General features: G+C 40.8%; 1 protein-coding gene across 2 annotated transcripts in view; it reads left to right on the top strand.

Annotated features, from left to right (window-relative positions):
- The window catches only part of Unc13c (unc-13 homolog C), a 426,173-nt gene that overhangs the window by 166,201 nt on the left and 241,055 nt on the right, over positions 1-18,917 (top strand). The window contains 4 exon segments of one of the 2 annotated variants that reach the window (NM_173146.2): positions 2,091-2,169; positions 3,930-3,935; positions 5,466-5,537; positions 13,228-13,447. In NM_173146.2, the coding sequence (NP_775169.4) occupies positions 2,091-2,169; positions 3,930-3,935; positions 5,466-5,537; positions 13,228-13,447 (377 nt within the window). 2 annotated transcript variants of the gene reach the window in all.

Here is an 18,917-nt window from a genome sequence, read left to right as displayed (position 1 = left end):
AAGCATTTTCCAAGCTTCACGTTTATTATATCATCTGATGTTTTACCGCCAAACTTAGTTGTACCTCTACTATCCACTCATCGCTGCTTTATCATTATTACTGTTAATATTTTATGAGTTGTTTGATACATTTGATAACTTATTTGATAGTGTATTTCATGAAAATATATTCCATGAAAAGTATTGAAACTGAAACTATGGCCGCCATGGGGGTGGGAGGGATCCAACAAGTTGAAATTGTTCTCTGTCAAGGTAAAAAGCCACACCAGAGGCCAACTTTGTGTCAGTGGAAACTGGGGCTCTAAAATACCACTACCTGTCATCAACTCTTATAGACCGTCACAGAGACAGAGCTGCCAGCCTGTCGCCATTGACAAGGAGCTAGGCTGTTTATAGTGAGCATGCTAATCCTCAGAAGATGAGCAAAGCGTCAACAGAGATTTATAGACTGAGTCCACATAAGGAGACACTGCCATCAATTTTAGAACCTAACTGGCTGTGCAAAATGACAAGATCAGAAGCAATGGAAACCATCCTTGGAGCTGAGGTGTGTCTCGGTCGGCAGAGCCCTGCAGAACATGTGCAAGGCTCTGGGTTTAATCACCATATCATGCAGGCATGGTGGCACAGACCTGACATCTAGCACTTGGGAGATAAAGGTGAAAGGGTGAGAAATTCAGTCATCCCTGGCAACAAAGAGAAAGGGAAGCCAGCCTGGGCTATGCAAAACCCTGTCACAGAACAATCAAAGAGGAAAGTGAGGAGAGGAGGCCAACCTCAGCTTACCAAACTCACTCTTAAAGAAACACAGGAGAGTATCACTTAAAATTATTTTTAACTGCAAATGGATACATTGTTAAGAACTGTTTACCCAGTGAGTCTCCTTCTCTCCCACCTGCCTTCACTCCGCACAGATAGCTACATATTTTAAGTTTGAAAAACAGCTTTCTATATGTTTTCAGTGCATAAGTAATCACAGACACACACATACAGGATCACATTAAGCTTACAAATATATATTCAACTATATATTGAAATATATATAGTCAACTATATTCAGTTTTGCTGTTTACACTTAAGCTTTGAAAGATTTATTTTATGTATCTATGCCTCTGTGTGTTGGTCTGTGAGCATGTTAAGACTGTATGTGTGTACACAGAGGTCAGAAAAGGGCACCAGCTGGTCTATCCTCTGCTTTACTTCTCTACCTATGCCTTTGAGGCAGAGTCTCTCCCTAAACCTGTGGCTTGAATTTTCTAGGCAGTCCCTGTCCATCTATCCCCCTGTCTCCACCTACCCCTACTTTGAAGTTACAAGTGTTTGTGAGATATCCAGCTTCTTGCATTGCTGGGATCCGAACTCCCATCTGCAGCAACTGCTCTTAATCGCTGAGCCATACTGTCAGCCGTATTACTCTTTTTATATATTTAAGTATCTACCTTACTTGTTTAATTAGTGTATTCTTAGAAATTCTTTTAGTCAATATGCTTGAGATGAATACTTAGCTGACCTAGTCTTTGTCACTATTACAAAATATGAAGGACATCAAATTCTGTTCATCTCATTCATTTATTTGTCAGATATATTCAGGTAAAGTAGGTCGATGGTTCTGCTCTTGAGAGTTTCCCATGGTCCTTGAGCTGCCATTCAGAGCTGAGTCTGTGCCAGTGCAGCACATGGACCAAAATGATGATGATGATGATGATGATGATGATGATGATGATGATGATGATGATGATGATGGAGCTTTGATAACAAAGATGTCTTCAGCACTCTTGCACCAAGAATACTTTGGTTATGATTTCTGCTAGAGACACCAACCTCTATGTTCCTAAAACTTTGGAATCTCCTCCGAGTGAGACTGACAGAAAGACAGTGTGTCCACATGAATCAGCAGCAGGGCCAGCAGCTGGGCTTTCACCCTAGACAAAGACCCAGCATCTTGGATCTTCACTAGTTTGCGAATTTACTGAAAACCATGGCCTCCACTTGATACCTTCACAGCCTTTTATAGCATGAACGGTGGGGACCCTTTTCCTTGGACAATGTCACTTCAACTGTTGTAATCATTATTTCTGTGTCCCGTTCAGGGCTGGGCGTGGACTTTACGGAATAGACAGCATGCCTGATCTCCGCAGGAAAAAGACACTGCCTATTGTACGGGATGTGGTGAGTTACTCCTGCTTAATTCGGCTGCATACCTTGATGTCGTCCTTGTTAAAATGTAAATCCTTTCTCATTGACTACTGAGCCCATAAATATTTCATAGAGTAAAATATCCAGGGCCAGAGACTGCCCAGCAATAGCATATTCCTTATTTCTTTATGATGTGTCTGATGGAAAAAAGGGCTCTAGCCTTTCAACTGCTTTGACATCAGTGGAAATTACAGGTTTTAGTTCAACTGACTTCATAATTGAGCTAAAAGCAATAGCACAGAAGCCCAAGTAAGCGGGCTGAGCTTTGATGTTTAGTACTGTGGGGAATTACAAGATTAAATTACGAAGTTTTTAAAGCTTGCTTTGGGTTTGTTCACTCCAACCCAGAAGACTCCAGACTTTATAATGGAAACATACAATGCTAATAACCAATCTTCTAACATGTGACAATTGACTCTAGCTAAATTCCTAAGCTCCTCCATCAAAGAAGGTTGCAGTCTCCGAGTCTAATGACATATAACATTTGTGTTAGTCCTGAACAGGACTCTGAAGAACCTAGCCTCTTGTAAGGAAACATTTTGAGACTGCTCAGAAATGCCAAGAACTGACAGTGTTCTATCAATTATTAAAAAGAAAAATGCCTAGATCTGTACAGGTTAAATACATACTGCTCTTGAGGAAATCTGAAGTTGGTTCACAGTATCCAAGTTCGGTGACTCTAACTGTAACACTAGCCACAGGGGCATCTTCTGCCCTCTAGTGGCCTCTATGGGCACGTGTACACCATGGCATACACACAGATGCACACACATGAACATAATTGAAAAAAAAATCTTAAAAAGAAAAGTCCTTTAGAATGATATATGCTATTGCTGTCAGATCTCAGAGGGGAAAGCATTCCATGTTGGTGCATTTAGCTTAGATTCTTGCTAGCTAGACTTCTTGCAAGCCCCGTGTGGTGTCACATAGCTGTGGAAGCAGGACTTACAAGTGAGAGACAAGTTTCTAGGCTAGAATACATGAAGATTTTCTGTGGGCATGTAATAGTCTTAACAGTTTAATATCAAAAGTTACTTTACACAAAAAAATTAATTTTCCTTTTAACATCAGTGTGCATAGGTTTTTAATACCAGCAATATTTGATTTTGCTAAGAAAATTTTCTAAAGGCAATCACTTTAATTTTAAAATGAAAGTTATGGGGCTGGAGAGATGGCCCAGTGGTTGAGAGGACATACAACTCTTCCAGAGGACCAAAGTTTGGTTCACAGAACCCATACCAGCTATCTCACAACCATCTCTAACTCAGCTACAGGACACCCTCTTCTATACTCTGTGGACATACACCACACACACACATACACCACACACACACACACACACATACCACACACACACACACCACACACACACACACCACACACACACACACACACACCACACACCACACACACACACACACACCACACCACACACACCACACACACACACACACACACACCACACCACACACACCACACACACCACACACACACACACACACACACACACACACACACACACACAAACTAAATCTCCAAAAATTGACTAAGACGATGTCCTGTCAGACTTTACAGTGGGAAGCATGGATCTTGGTGTGGTTAGCTCAGATTCTTGCCACAATAGTGTGAGCACTTTAAAGAAATTTACACTAAGGGACCGTTGTTTCGCTTTTCCCGTTTTTCATATGTTTAAATATTTAAACTTTGTTTCCTTTTGCTCCTGGAATCTTCAGGCCATGGTAAGTGCTTTTCCATTTCTTTCATCATTCTCTGCTCTTCTCAAACATGCACTGATTTTTATTCGTGAGCTAAAAAGAGGACAAGATTGTGGAATAGAGCTACTTGGAAATAAGTTCCCATATGTATCTGCAATCCCAGCACTTAGAAGGTAGCAAGGGGTAGTTAGGGGCCAACTTAGTATACATAGTGAGTTCTAGGCTAGCCTGGGCTACACAGGGAAACACACAAACACACATGGGGTGGGGGTTGTACTCTTAAATTCTCCAAGAATCCAACATGAAGTTCAGCTCTGTGTGTCTAAAATGCATATATACAACAATTCTAAAAAACAAAAGAAATGTAAGATAAGTATAAAGCTAGGAACAAGTACTTTATGCTGGTGAGTTTTAACTGTCAATCTGATACAGCCTAAAAATCACTTGGGAAGAGAGTCTTAAGGAAGAATTATGGAGATTAAATCAGCTTGTGGACATATAGGTGGGGAATTTCCCTGATTGACAGCTGATAGATGAAGACCCAACCCTTTGTGGGTGGCACCATTCCTTAGGTAGGGGGAATCTGGACAGTATAAGAAAGGAGGAAGCTAGCAAACCAGGCTCCTATTTTCTTTGCTCTCAACTATGGATACAATGTGACTAGCTGCTTGAGTTCCCACTTTGACTTCCTTGGACTGTAACCTGAAATTATAATACACATAAACTTTTCCCTCCCACCCACCCCACAAGGTGGTCTATCCCAGCAACAGGTGTGAATGAGCATTGCTCTTAGGGAGGGAGAATACAATTATCCTGGGCAAGACTTCCAGAAGTAACCATCACAGTTTAGCACAGTGGGTAGAGATGGGCACGGGGTAACATTGATTTTGGTCTATTTCTGAACAGAGGGGCTGTAGGGATGCACTACTCTCGTCCGACTTCCCCTTGCTCTTGGTAGGGAGACGTACCCATATATCATTTGGGATTTCTAGTTTCTGAATTTCTCTGCAGCAGTGCTGTTTCTGCGAGCATGGTGTTCGGGTAGGAAGCAGGTAGTGACGGCTGTTTTGTAAGCAAGGCTATTTAAGACGATGTCCACCTGGGCTCCCATGCCACTGGCTTGCAAAGGTGTGCAGAAGTATGTATCCCCACGAGATATGTAGAATCTTATAGGAAACACCCCAGGAATCATGCAGTGTCTGGTGCACTTCAGATCAGCCCTCGGGTCAGGCTGGGTAACATCAGTGTGCATGCTTCTTAACAGACTGTGACTGTGTCCTGCGGAATAACAAAGTTCTAGAAGCCTCTTGCTATCCCAGAAACTTTTAAATAGTCATATCTCTAGGATGGACTTCAATCTCAACAAGGGCCAAATGTCATGTTGGGCTTGGGGTCTCCAGCTTTGACATTCAGTGAGTTCCGGTCAAGCTGATCTGATGCCAAAGCCCTTTTCACCAAAATAGCAACAGCTAGCATTTCTACACCCTTGCTTTCTGAGGTGCACACAAACCATTTACTCCATATGTTAACCCAGCATTATCCTGTCTGTTTCAGACCCTGGCTGCCCGGAAATCTGGTCTATCCCTTGCTATGGTTATCAGGACATCCCTGAACAATGAGGAGCTGGTAAGTGCCTTGCCAATCACTAACGTATTGACCAGACCCTCGGGATCATGAGCCTTCGATATGAGATCTCGTTTGGCACCCTTAGCCTAATGTCCCAGCAGTGCCTGGGAACACAAGGAACACCTGGTTGGCCCCAGCTAAGCTTCCTAAGAGCTCTGGCTTCACTACAGATGATGCTCACACAGTTTTTTCTTTCTATGGCTTCTATTCTATCCTGATAGCACTTAACTGTTTAGCTTCCCCCACCCCCAGAAAACTCCTAAAGGTATTTTACACTGAAATTCTCCCTTCTGGTGGAGTTGCTAGTTTCCTTCCCTAACATTTCACTGTGACCTTAGGTATGGTATGGTACGGTATGGAATGGGATGCTGTGGGATGCTGTGGGATGCTGTGGGATGCTGTGGGATGCTGTGGGATGCTGTGGGATGCTGTGGGATGCTGTGGGATGCTGTGGGATGCTGTGGGATGCTATGGCCAGGCTATTAGATACCACATAATGAATATTATTATTTCTGTGTATTATGCACATTCATATATATTCATATATATGAAGTGAAATACTAGCAAAACAGAAGATTATGGGAATACATTATGTTCCTATCATTTGGCTAACGCAGGGCTTAATGGATAACATCAATGAGCTACTGTTCTGTTCCTTATTAGACTGGATATGAGGACTTGGCATAAATTTCTTCACCCAGCCTCTGATGTTCTGGAGGGCAGTTGTGTGTGCTGGTCATTGTTCTCATTAAATTCTCTCCCTCATGGATGTTGCTTGAAACAATGTTAGGCACAAGGTAGATGTTTTACAAGGTCTTGTTGAACGCAAGAACCATTCTGCTTAGAAGACACACACAAGGAGGATACTAAGATCTAGGTCAGCGATTCTTAAACCTGGCTCATTAGAAGCCCAGAGGGAGCTTTAAAACCTGCTGATAGCTGGTCACTCCCAGCAGTTCTCTCATAATTGGCTTCAGGTACAGCCTGGGGAGAGAGGGCAAGTTAACAATGTGTGTGCCTTGGTCATCCTGCTGCAGGGACTCAGTCCTGCTCACTCAGCAGCCTGAAGAGAGAAGATAAGTTAATGTGTGTGCCCTGGCCATCCTGCTGCAGGGACTCAGTCCTGCTCACTCAGACAGGGATTTGATTTGCATAAAATGTCTCAGGGTTCTTCCTGAACCTAATTACTTCTGAGGGAAAGATGTGTTCCTTGTCTTGGGGTCTCAGGACCCAAGGTAACCTTCCTGGAACTAATGTTTCCAACTTCTCTCTCTCTCTCTCTCTCTCTCTCTCTCTCTCTCTCTCTCTCTCTCTCTCTCTCTGTCATGCTCATAGGACAAACTTGCTATAAACACTTCTTATCTCCTTTTAATTGTCATTGTACCTGACATCTACTAACAACGTACTTCATATTTTTGCTCTGCTTTCTGTCTTCTTGTATCTTTAAGCCCTTTCTTAGACCTTTCTATCAGAATACAGCCCCCTCACATACATATACATACACTCACACATATTCATGCATGCACATATACACACACACACATATATAGACACATACATATACATGCAGACACATACATACATAAACAGACATATACACACATGTACATACAGAGAGAAACATATACACACATACATATACACATAGTCATACTTATACACTCTCACACAAACATATACATATATATGCACACATATATACATATTCACACATATACATGCATACACGCATGTATACACAGACACACACTCACACACACACACGCAGACACTTCATTGCACAGGTGCTCATTCAGAGTTGTAAAGAGATGGAGAAACCCTTGCTATTCCTTACACACATTCATCGGATACATCTTGATGCACTTTTTGTTGTGGCACAGGATTAAAAGTACTATGACTATATCCTCGGGTCTTTTTCTTACCTATCAGGTTTATGATATTCTGTATTATTTGGAGTATAATTTAAATACAACATGAAATCCTCAACTCCTGGCATAAGAGAAAAATTAATGAATTCCCAAACAATTTGAGCATTTTTCTTCTTAAAAATTTTTTTACTGGTTATTTTATCTATGTACATTTCAAATGTTATCCCTCTTTCTGGTTTCCCCTCTGAAACCACCTATCATATCCCTTCCCCCACTACCTCAATGAGGGTGTTCCCACACCTACTCACCCACTCCCTCCCGCCTCCCCACCCTGGCATTCACCTACACTAGGGCATCCAGCCTTCATGGACCAAGGGCTTCCCCTCTTACTGGTGCCAGACAATGCCATCCTCTGCTACATATGCAGCTGGAGCCGTGGGTTCCTCCGTGTGTTCTCTTTGGTTGGCGGTTTAGTCCCTGGGAGCTCTGGGGAGTCTGGTTGGGTGATACTGTTCTTCCTATGGGTTGCAAACCCTTTCAGCTCTTTAGGTCCTTCCCCTAACTCCTCCACTGGGGTTCCCATAATAAGTCCAATGGTTAGCTGCAAGCATCCTCATCTGTATTATTAAGGCTCTGGCAGAGCCTCTCAGGAGACATCCATATCAGGCTCCTGTCAGCAAGCACTTCTTGGCACCAGCAATAGTGACTGGGTTTGGTGGCTGCATATGGAATGGATCCCCAGGTATGGCAGTCTTGGATGGCTTTCCTTTAGTCTCTGCTCTACTCTTTGTCCCTACAGAGGTGTGTAGCAATGGGGCATAGGGAACTGGGGGTAGCCAACAGAAAGTCCCAGATGCCAGGAAATCAAGAGGCTCCCAGGACCCAACAGGGATGACATTAGCTGAAATACCCAACAAAGGGGAGAAGGAACCTGTAGAGACCAACCATATCCTGAGGTTAGATCATTTTCTTTTGAGGAAATAAAGTTGAAGGATTTGACTAAGAACTTCTGTATTTTGACTTTCTTATATTTTAAAAGATGGTATCCTTTTCATATTGTAACTCAGTGGAAGTGTTTACCATTCCTTAGCCCTAGATTCAATCCCTGGTAAACTCAAAACAAAACAAAACAAAAAAATCATAACCAAAAATCCTGTTTCCAAATCCCTCGGCTACTATAACATACCATTTTATTTGAGATATGTTTATTTCAGCCAACTGTAGAAGTCAGTGGGATGCCTCACGTTTCCTGAGACCCAAGACAAGAGACACATCTTCCCTTCAGTAAATTACCTATCAATCTAATTTGTCAGCAACCTAAAAATACCACCTTTCTTGTTTAAAGGAGCCCTGAGCAGAGGACTTCTCAGGGGGTGTTAGATAGATGAATGGCTGCACTAGCTCCCTCTCAAATCCACCAAGCTCATTTCCCCGGGGCTCCTGTCTTGAAAGGAAATGAAATATGACTTGTGTAGAGCAGGCATATTAAATGTCACTCCTGACAAGCTGTCAGGTTCGGTCATTACATGGGCAAATGACATAAATGCTGAAGTGAACAATTTCCAAGCTGCATCTCCGAAGTCCTTCTGGGGACTCCCAATCCGGAGGCACAGGGCACGAAGGGGAGTGATCCGGCTGCCCGGGAAACAGCAGGTAGTCGCATTTCAGTATTAAAGAGACAGACAGTCAAAAGCATCGTCATCTCTTCCAAAAAGGAAGGGCTCTAATGTCTGTAGTAACACAGGAGACAGTCTGCTTCATATGAAGGAAGGCCTCCCTGTCTCCTGGCAAATAAGACTTGGATTCCTTTCTAGAAATGTTGATGTGGAAATTTGCAATCATGATACAGTTTAAAATTATGTCTTATTCACAAGTACTTCTACTGGTCTGGCATCTGTTCTTTTAAAGGGTTTTTTTTTCTTCTTAAGTATGTGTTTGCTGGGAACTGAACTCAGGTCCTCAGCAAAAGCAGCCAGCTCTGTGACATATCTCTCCTGCAGTGCTAGGAATTGTCCCCAGGCCTCATACATACTAGGCCCATACTTTCCCACTGGCTGTCAATCCCAGCTTCCTTTTTCTACACTTTAGAATTCAATTCTGTTCTTTCTCAACACAGTTTTTAGACTAAGCTTCTTAGGGACACAATTCCACAGTTTACTCACTTGAAGACCTAGAGCAAGTCACAAACACTCTCATAGCCTCGAGTTTTTAATATATTTACTAACATAGACATATTGTTTTTCTCTTGTATATATTATACATCTATATGCATACAATATAACATATATAATATATGTGTTTATAGGTACCTTTTATGTATTTATTTACATCCCCAAATCAAAATAGTCTTTCATTTGTCATGTCCTTGAACACTTGTGACACCCATATTAAACCAGCTTCCAAAAAAACCATCTCAGAAGTTTCCCTTTTCTTGAGATCTAGGACTGTTTGCATGAGTGAGGTGCTGGGCCAAGCGTGCCTTTAAGTCACCGGAACTTGATGCTCAAATGAGTGTGGCCATATGACTCCGCATTCATTGCTGTAGCAATTGCAACCATGTTCTTCAAACACTAACTCTTGACTCGGCTTTGAATTAATACCCATGTCAATTGTGGAAGGTGGTCTTCTCTCTACTGGTATCGTTGTCATGGCCAGTGCTAGGAATTGTCCCCAGGCCTCATGCACAATAGGTCTGTACTTTGCCACTGGCTGTCAATCTCAACCTCCGATTTCTACACTTTAGAATTCAGTTCTGTTTACTTGCTTGTCTAATTAAAACTTGTAAAGATGTGTGTCTTTATAGTCCTGACATTATCTACTTGTATTTTCTCAATTTTGTAAAATCAGCCCTGTAAGAAATTCATGTTTACCAACTCTGGGTCTTTGATTTCTCTTTTCTTTCCTTCATTTTTAATCATATCTTTCTCTTATTTGTTCCCTCTCTTCCTTGCCCTTTTAAGAATTATTTTATTATTTTTTATTTTATAGAAGGTCTCTTTTCTATAGGCTGGGCTGGCATTACAATCAGCAGCAACCCTCCTGCCACAGCCTCCCAGGTGATGAAATCGAAAGGGCGAGCTCCCACACCCAGAGCCATCAAATGTCTTCCTTGGTTGGCTGATTTGATTTGTTCTTTATTTGCACTGTGCTTATTTTGAAACTGATTTCCTAGTTCATAGATTTGAACCTTTTTATATTTTAATTGCTTTTATTAATCAAATACAAGGGGGATGTTTATGAATTACAGAAAATAAATATCAAGAACTATACATCCACGTATGTATCAGTTTGACAATGGTGAACTCACGGCACATGTGTCATGCTGTGTCCTACTGTCCTTTGGCCTTCTCTTCACTCCCTGTAACCTTTTCTACCCTCTTCTGGGGTAACCCCCAAGTTTCTTTGGGATGTTATAATTATCATCTCTAGTGTAATAATATAAGTAAAATAGTATAACTTACTTAGGTTTGTCTTTTTAACTCCAATAAAGTCTTATCTAAATAAATATTAAGATCATGGATCAGCTTTCCAAGATGGCTATGCTAATAAGTTAATCCACTCTGAAATTGCGCCCATTTTTTTTTACACTTGTAAACCTGTAGCATTGTTGTAGCAGTGAACCTCTTGTTCAAAGGACATTTCAAAGGACACATTGTGTAGAGTGTTCACTCTGTGGATCTCACTGATGCCTGTGTCTATAAATAGTAAACCTGTGCCAGGGACACTCCTGCATTTCTCTCCTGAAAGGTATGGGCCCAGTGAGTGTTGAGTGTAGGATCACTGTTTTAAACAAGAATCATATGTTTCTTCAAGCTATCATGAGAGTCTTTTGGAGTATGTAAAGTTGTTGATTTATATAATCTAGAGAGGGAACCCCATCGAATGCTGTGAAAATGGACCTTCACTGGTTAGCAGTGTAGCAGGAAACCAGGAAGAGCAGGACACAGAGTTGTCTGAGCTTTGCTCCTGATGTGTCAATTAGCATTGGCAGATGGCGTACTGGTGATGTCTTACAACACACTCACTGCTTCTGGCAAGAAGCCATTACTTTATTTTTCAGTTATTTTATATTTTAATGATGCTTACAATAAAGAAGACTATTTATTTCTGTCCGGTGTCCTAATGTTTCAAAAAGTAAAGTATTAAAGTAACACGTCGGTTTCTCTCTTAGCACTGCGATGTTTAAACCAAACACTTGTTTAGGATCTGCAGCCTTTTCCCTCTCCTTGGCTTCAGGGGATTTTCAGGACACGAGACAATCCATACTCTCCTTTAAAGAGAATAAGGACTGTCTGCACACACCGAAAATGGCCTTCCTTGTTAAATCTGTTAAGCAACATAAAAATAGCATTGCTGTTTTCCTACTTTTACATAGATAAAACACTGCAAGGGCATTCATCGAACCACACCTAACTCAGGGAAAAAAAAAACTTAATTATATAATTTTTATTTTTGTTTTTAGTTTCTTTCGGTTTGGTATATGATGTTATAGCATATGTGATTTATTATAATTTGAAAAATACATGACTTTTAGAATGTACTGTTTGTTGTGAAAGGTTTAAAAGGTTTAAAATAGATTAGTGTCTTAGCCAGGGTTTCTCTTGCAGCAATGAAACACCATGACCAAGAAGCAAGTTGGGGAGAAAAGGGTTTGTTCAGCTTAAACTTCCATAGTGCTGTTCATCACCAAAGGAGGTGAGGACAGGAACTCACACAGGTCAGGGACCTGGAGGTAGGAGCTGATGCAGAGGCCATGGAGGAATGCTGCTTATTGGATTGCTTCCCCTGAGTTGCTCAGCCAACCTTCTTATAGAACCCAGGACTACCAGTCCAAGGGTGACATCACTCACAATGATTGGCCCTCCCACTCTGATCACTAATTGAGAAAATACCTTACAGCTGGATCTCATGGAGGCATTTCCTCAACTGAGGCTCTTTTCTCTGTAGTAACTCTTGCTTGGGTCAAATTGACACACAAAACAAGTCAGAAAAATGAGCAACATGCCATTAGCCAAAGGAACCCATTTAAAGTGCCACAGGCTTTTTTTTAAATAACTCTGGATAATCATTCAGTGGATTTTATCCACCAATGGCTATTATTGTCACCTACCTTGATGGTAGCAGGCACCACGGAGAATACCCCAGTTAACTTTCATCTACAGCAAGACCTTTCTTACGAATTAGTTGGTAAAAAAAAAATCTTTTCTAAGTAATGAGTGTTGAAAATCATTCCCTGCAGAATAAATTACATAAAACATTGAAGGTGAAGTGTTAGCAAGGTTCCCCAGTTGGGGAAGAAGGGTCTGGGTGGATATGAAACAGCGTGGAGAAAAGTTCAGACAGTTATGGTTAACATTCAAAATGCTTTCCACATACTTAATAATTTTACTATGAGCCTACTCAAGCTAAGGTTAGTCATATAAATTAGTGTTTTGATTTAATAAGACAGGGCCTAGCTTAGGCTCTGAGCACTGCTGTGAGTGGTAAGATATTCATCCTTGCTCTGCACGTGTGGTATAGTGGGACACGATCATGAAGAGGTGATTAGAACTATGGGGAACAATAGAAAAACCTGTACAAGAATGGAGCCTATTGCAGTCTGTAAGACTATTGGGGGCTTCTTTAGTTAAAACAACCAAACTGGGCTTTAAAACAGAAGACTAAATGAGCAGAATGTCAGGTTAGAAATCATTACTTACATCAAAATCAAAGGCTTTTCCCAAATAGCAATTTCGGTGGAAACTGATAAAATGATCTATTTCATGCTGTTGTTTCCCAAATCCACTGATTGCTTTGCTTTGTTCCCACTGTTAAACTCACAGAAAATGCATGTCTTCCGGAAGACCTTGCAGGCATTGATCTACCCCATTTCTTCTACCACTCCTCACAACTTCGAGGTCTGGACAGCTACCACACCCACCTACTGCTATGAGTGTGAAGGGCTGCTGTGGGGCATTGCAAGGCAAGGCATGAAGTGTCTGGAGTGTGGGGTGAAATGTCACGAGAAGTGTCAGGACCTGCTCAACGCCGACTGTCTGCAGCGTGAGTACCCAGGCTGTATGTGTCTTCTCACTAGAAGCCCTCTGTGTCAACATATTCTGTGGGCTTTCTCCTACCACATATATGCGAATGAACCACTCGATAGCCTACCAGTCATAGACTTGATGGTATAGCTTCTGTTCTTGTTCACTTTTCTCTTGCTGTAATAAAACACTCGAACCAAACATGGAGAAGGAAGGATGGAGACTGAAGCAGGAGCTGAAATGGAAAACAAGGAGGAGTGTTACTTATTGGCTCACTCTCTGGGTTATGCTTAGCTGTCTTTCCTAGAAAGCCTAGGGAACTGTGCCTCCCAAAGTGGGCTGGGCACTCCTATATCAGTTAACAGTTAACACAGTCCCTCATACATATTCCGTAGGCCAATATGATTGAGGCAATTCTTCAGTGGAAATTTTCTTTTCCCTGGTGACTTTAGATTGTGTCAAACAGACAATGAAAACTAACCAGAGCATCCCCATAGGATTGAATTAGGAACTAGAGAGAGTAGTCCTCAGGCTGAAAGAATGACCTCAAAATGACCTCCAGTCTGTTCTGCTAGTAGTTACGTGTGATTGTGACCAACTGGAGCCAGGACAAACAACTGACATTAAAGCTATGGGATGCTTTCCTAATTCTAGCTTTGCTGCCTGACAGAGGTATCCATCTGCATGGATAGTGGAACCGGGCCTCTTGTCTTCAAATGTTAAAGGCAAGTGGAACTAGGTATATAGTCCTTGTGGTATTTTCTTAATTTCATACGAATCTGTTTTCTCTGAGGTGAATGATTATGGCTAGTTACCTCAGAGATTAACTGAGAAGGCTACCTGAAATAGCCCACATTGACTCTAGGTATACCATAGGCAATAGGAATGAATATGGCTAGTAAAATTTACCTCAGAGATTTATTTATTTATCAAGAAGGCTACATGAAATAGTCTATGTTGACTCTAGGTATATTGTTGACCTATGTGGATAGACTCTTTATCATTTGAGACTTCTGAATGGACACACTCAATCTGATTTTTATTAACAATTTATCTTGAATGTTGTTGTTTAAAATTATTTATCTGATAGCAGATCCAGAAATGTCTACCCTCTATACTCTTGGCTATTTATAAGTTCACTCTACACCCCTGAACTTTATTCAGAAATTCTCTTTGAAAAATGTTATCAAAGAAATCTATTTTGTGTGAGTTCTAGTTTGCAACACAATGCCTTTTCACAGCAACATATTGTCTGCCCCTCTGTTTGCAGTCAGGATAAGGTTCATGGATTGCCTGGAACTGAGTGAGACCAAGGAAAGTGTGAGAATGGAGATTTACTGACAGCTGGCTAGCTGCAGTCAGTAATGGACATAGAGCTTCCCTATGTTCTCTGTGCATAAACATTCCCCTAACACAGCTGGATCAGACTAAAGCTATGTTAAGGTTAAACAATACTATGTCTTAACAAAACATTTAGTTCCCACCCACCTACCCCCTTCTGGCAGAACCTTGAGGCAGAACCTCGTGTAACCCAGGCTAGCCTTAACTCACTATGTAGCTAAGGATAAACTTAAACTCCTGATTCTTTTGCCTCTACGTCTTATACGCTGGGTTATGGGTGTGTGTTGCCATACACAACTCCTTCTTTGAAAAAAAGTATGATTAGGAATGATCTCTTAAAAGAGGGAGTGACTCAATGTTATTCATTCAACTTAATCACAATTAAAATGTAATCTAGAGTGTTGAGAGACAGTGTAGCAGTTAAGAACATGAATGTTTTTCCAGAGGATCTGAGTTTGGTTCCCAGCATCCATATTGGGTGGCTCACAACTATCCGTAACTCTAGCTCCAAGCGGCCCACTGTCTCTTCTGACTTCTATGGGCTGTAATACTCATGAACACACACACACACACACACACACACACACACACACACACACACACACACGCACACATACACACACACACAAATAAAATCTTTACATTTTAATACTTATGCTTAAAATTCATTATAAACAGGCATTTTAATAAATAGAAAGAATAGAACAGTCACAGTTATAAAAAGTACTGCCATTTAAAAGTAAACATCATGAATCTCTTAGAGAAAAAAATAAAATGCTTTGGACCATGCCTAAGAAATGGGTTTATTCCTTTTATAGTCTTTCAGAGTAAACATTCCCTCATCCATTAAGCTCTAAAAATATTTCCATGTTCTATTTCTATGTCTTAAAACAGTGTTTCTTATTTGATACTGAGTAAATGATATAATTAAAATTTTCACTAAGATTTTTTTATTAAGATGAACTTACATTAATTAAGCCAATACCCCCATAAACACACCATAAGGCCAACCTAATTTAGATAAAACATCATTGAGACTCTCTTCCCAGGGCATTCTAGGTTATGTCAAGCTCATAATTAAAGCTATGTGTCGTGTACATACTTTTTTGTGGTAGTTAATGTAAGAGAGGCCAACCTATGATGGGAGGCACCATTCCCTAGGCAGAGAGCCATGAACTGGATAGGGACATTTAATTGAACATTTTCAAGTAAGGAAGTAACCATGCATGTGTATTCATTTCTCTCTGCTCTTGACTGATTGTGATATGACTTCCCTTCTGTGATGTAAGGGGTTGTAACTGAATCATGGGCTAATGTAAACGCATTCACTTTTATTTAAAAAAATAAGATGAATTTACAGGTAAGTTAGAGACATTAGAAGAAGCAAAAATGCAATATAATAATCAGGATAGATGTAGACATTCAATCATTGGACATTTTCTTTAATAACCCCAACTTGTTTTTTCTATAAAAATTAACATTTCCATATGGATCAGAATGGAGTTCTATAAATATATGTATTTAGCAACACAGACTTTCCTAAGAACTAGCAAGAAACTTTGAAAATCTCTTTCCAAAACCAGTGACATTTCCTTAAGAAATGTCTATTGTTTTAACCAAGAAGTTGGTGTTAGTTTATGTTTGTGTCTGCCTCCCAAGTGCTGAGATTGCATGTGTGAGCCATCATGCCTAGTTCAAATTATTTTCATTGGTCATCTTCACGATTGAGAAAAGATTCAAATACAGAAACAACAAAAATGGGCACATAATGTTGGATCCTAAACTAATGAGGCTCTAGAGCCACACAAAACATGTACTAAATATGTATTAGTTCTTGAGAAGTTCAAATATCACATAAGGTCAGAGTCTGTCACCACGTGTTCAGCAAGCAAGCGTTGTAAGGTGTGTCCTCTGTCTCCTCCGCTGAGGCTATGCCACACTTCTGTGTCCTAATACAAGCCCTTTTAAACTCACAGCACTAATAAGATCTGGCTATTTCCATTGTTTGCAGATTAGTTATTGATTCCTCTCTCTCTCTCTGTGGTCCCATTACCAATGTTTGCAACTAGGACATTTTGAGACACTTAAATAGGTTGAATCTATTGAGTATCCCCATGGGTAGAAGACTTATTATTGGAAGAAAGTAAACAATATTTACTTCTCTATAACTTAAACCTCATGTAAGCTCTAGAGATGATTAATAAATAAATGTGGTATAAACAATGGGTAAAGGCATTAAAACTACAATGAAAAGTCACCAGGCAGGAGAGGACCACTAGAGGGATAGCTTGGTGACTATAAGCAATGACTGTTCCAGTACAGGACCCAGGTTTGGGTTCCAGGACCCTGATGGTGGCCTATAATCATCCACGACTCCAGTGCGAAGGGATCTGATGCCCTATGACCTCTGTGGGCACAAGGCACACATATGGCATACATACAGGCCAAACACACATCAAATAAATAAATGAAAATTTACGTATCCTGTGCTGACTCAATGATCATCTTTCTGTATAACCATACACAGTTGGAGACACTAGGTTAGTAGATTGAAGAGCCCAGTGGACTATTGAGTTCAGAGTATTTAGTGTCCTATCAAGAACTGAATGCTTATTTCAGGCAACATTTTAACTAGAAGCCAGATCTCAGAACCCACACGCTAGTATTCTTTCCTAAATTTCAAATAAATGTATAAAATTGATCCAAACTAACTAACTAGAGCCCCTGAACTGATCCTTGGAGTGTTTGTTGTTGTTGTTTTTGTTGTTTGTGTCATTGTTGTTGTTGTTGTTGGTGGTGGTGGTGGTGTTAGTGGTGGTGTTAGTGGTAGTGGTGGTGGGTTTTTTGGTTTTTTGTTTATTTGTTTTGTTTTGCTTTGCTTTGCTTTGCTTTGCTTTGTTTGCTTTTTCACTAGATGACTGTCTTCTTAGACGTTTGTGCTATGCTGGCCTGGGCTTTCCAGAGTTCCCCTCATGCATCTCCAAGGCTTGTCATGCACACCCAGCCCAGCAGTTCACCTTTCATACCACCAGCTACAGTCATACTGGGTTTTTAACCACACAAAGAGAGCCAATGACTTAAGGATGAAATCAGCTTGAGTAACAGTGGAATCAACTGTTGACTTACCTGGGGGCGATAAGCCCATTAAAAGACTAAGCAGATAGAGGAGATCTTTTATATGCCCACATACTGTCACAGAAGAAGCAACCCTGTAGTATACACTGTGCATATTGGTAAACAGTTTACAGCATTGAACTCCATTTAGAAGGTCTGACCTCCAACTCTGTTGCTACCCTAATTTGGTGTGAATTAAGTGATATTAGCCAGTTTTATAGCTGCATATACTGTACGCTGATCTTATTTGCCCCCATTACTGTCTTTTGTTCCTCCCCCTCCATCTGAATCACTTCTTCCCAAAAGATCCCCTTCTATTTTATCTTTGTGTGTGTGTGTGTGTGTGTGTGTGTGTGTGTGTGTGTGTGTGAGAGAGAGAGAGAGAGAGAGAGAGAGAGAGAGAGAGAGAGAGAGAGAGAGAGGCCAATTGTCTTAATTACAGCTGTTTGGGTGAGCATGGAAGTGGAGTTATTTATTGGACCAAAGGCAACTGACCAGTGTCTACATCACTGGAAAAAATGATAACTAACACATTTTCCACATACAACCCTTAACTACATAGCACTTCATATAAGGGAATCGTCTATGAACTTCTTTCCCACCCAGACAGGAATATTCACAAGCCCACCCAGAGCAGGGCTTGTACAAATAACCACAACTGCTGAGAGTTCACAGATGCAACATCTGTGTGTTCTAAGGAGAGATAAACAGAATTCCTCCACATCCTCCAGCTCTTGAACTATTTTTCTTCCCTTTTTACTGGATGTACTAGGATCCTTGAAGAAAGTGATATAGATATCCCACTTAAAACCTCCCTGGCCTCATTCTTCACATAAAAGAGAGTTAATAATACCTGTCTCCACATCCAGCTAATATCCAGAAGGAGCATATTTGTGGCTTTAAAAGCTCTCTGTCTCTCTATCTGTCCCTGTCTCTCTGTTTGTCTTCCTCTGTCTCTGTCTTTCTTTCTTCCTCCCCAAGCCTGTACACATGAACATGTGTACATGAACACCTCGACAAATTATTGAAGCTTC

Source organism: Rattus norvegicus, chromosome 8 (genome assembly GCF_036323735.1).
Source record: "Rattus norvegicus strain BN/NHsdMcwi chromosome 8, GRCr8, whole genome shotgun sequence".
NCBI classification, from domain to species: domain Eukaryota; kingdom Metazoa; phylum Chordata; class Mammalia; order Rodentia; family Muridae; genus Rattus; species Rattus norvegicus.
This window is presented reverse-complemented; position numbering and strand designations above follow the sequence as displayed.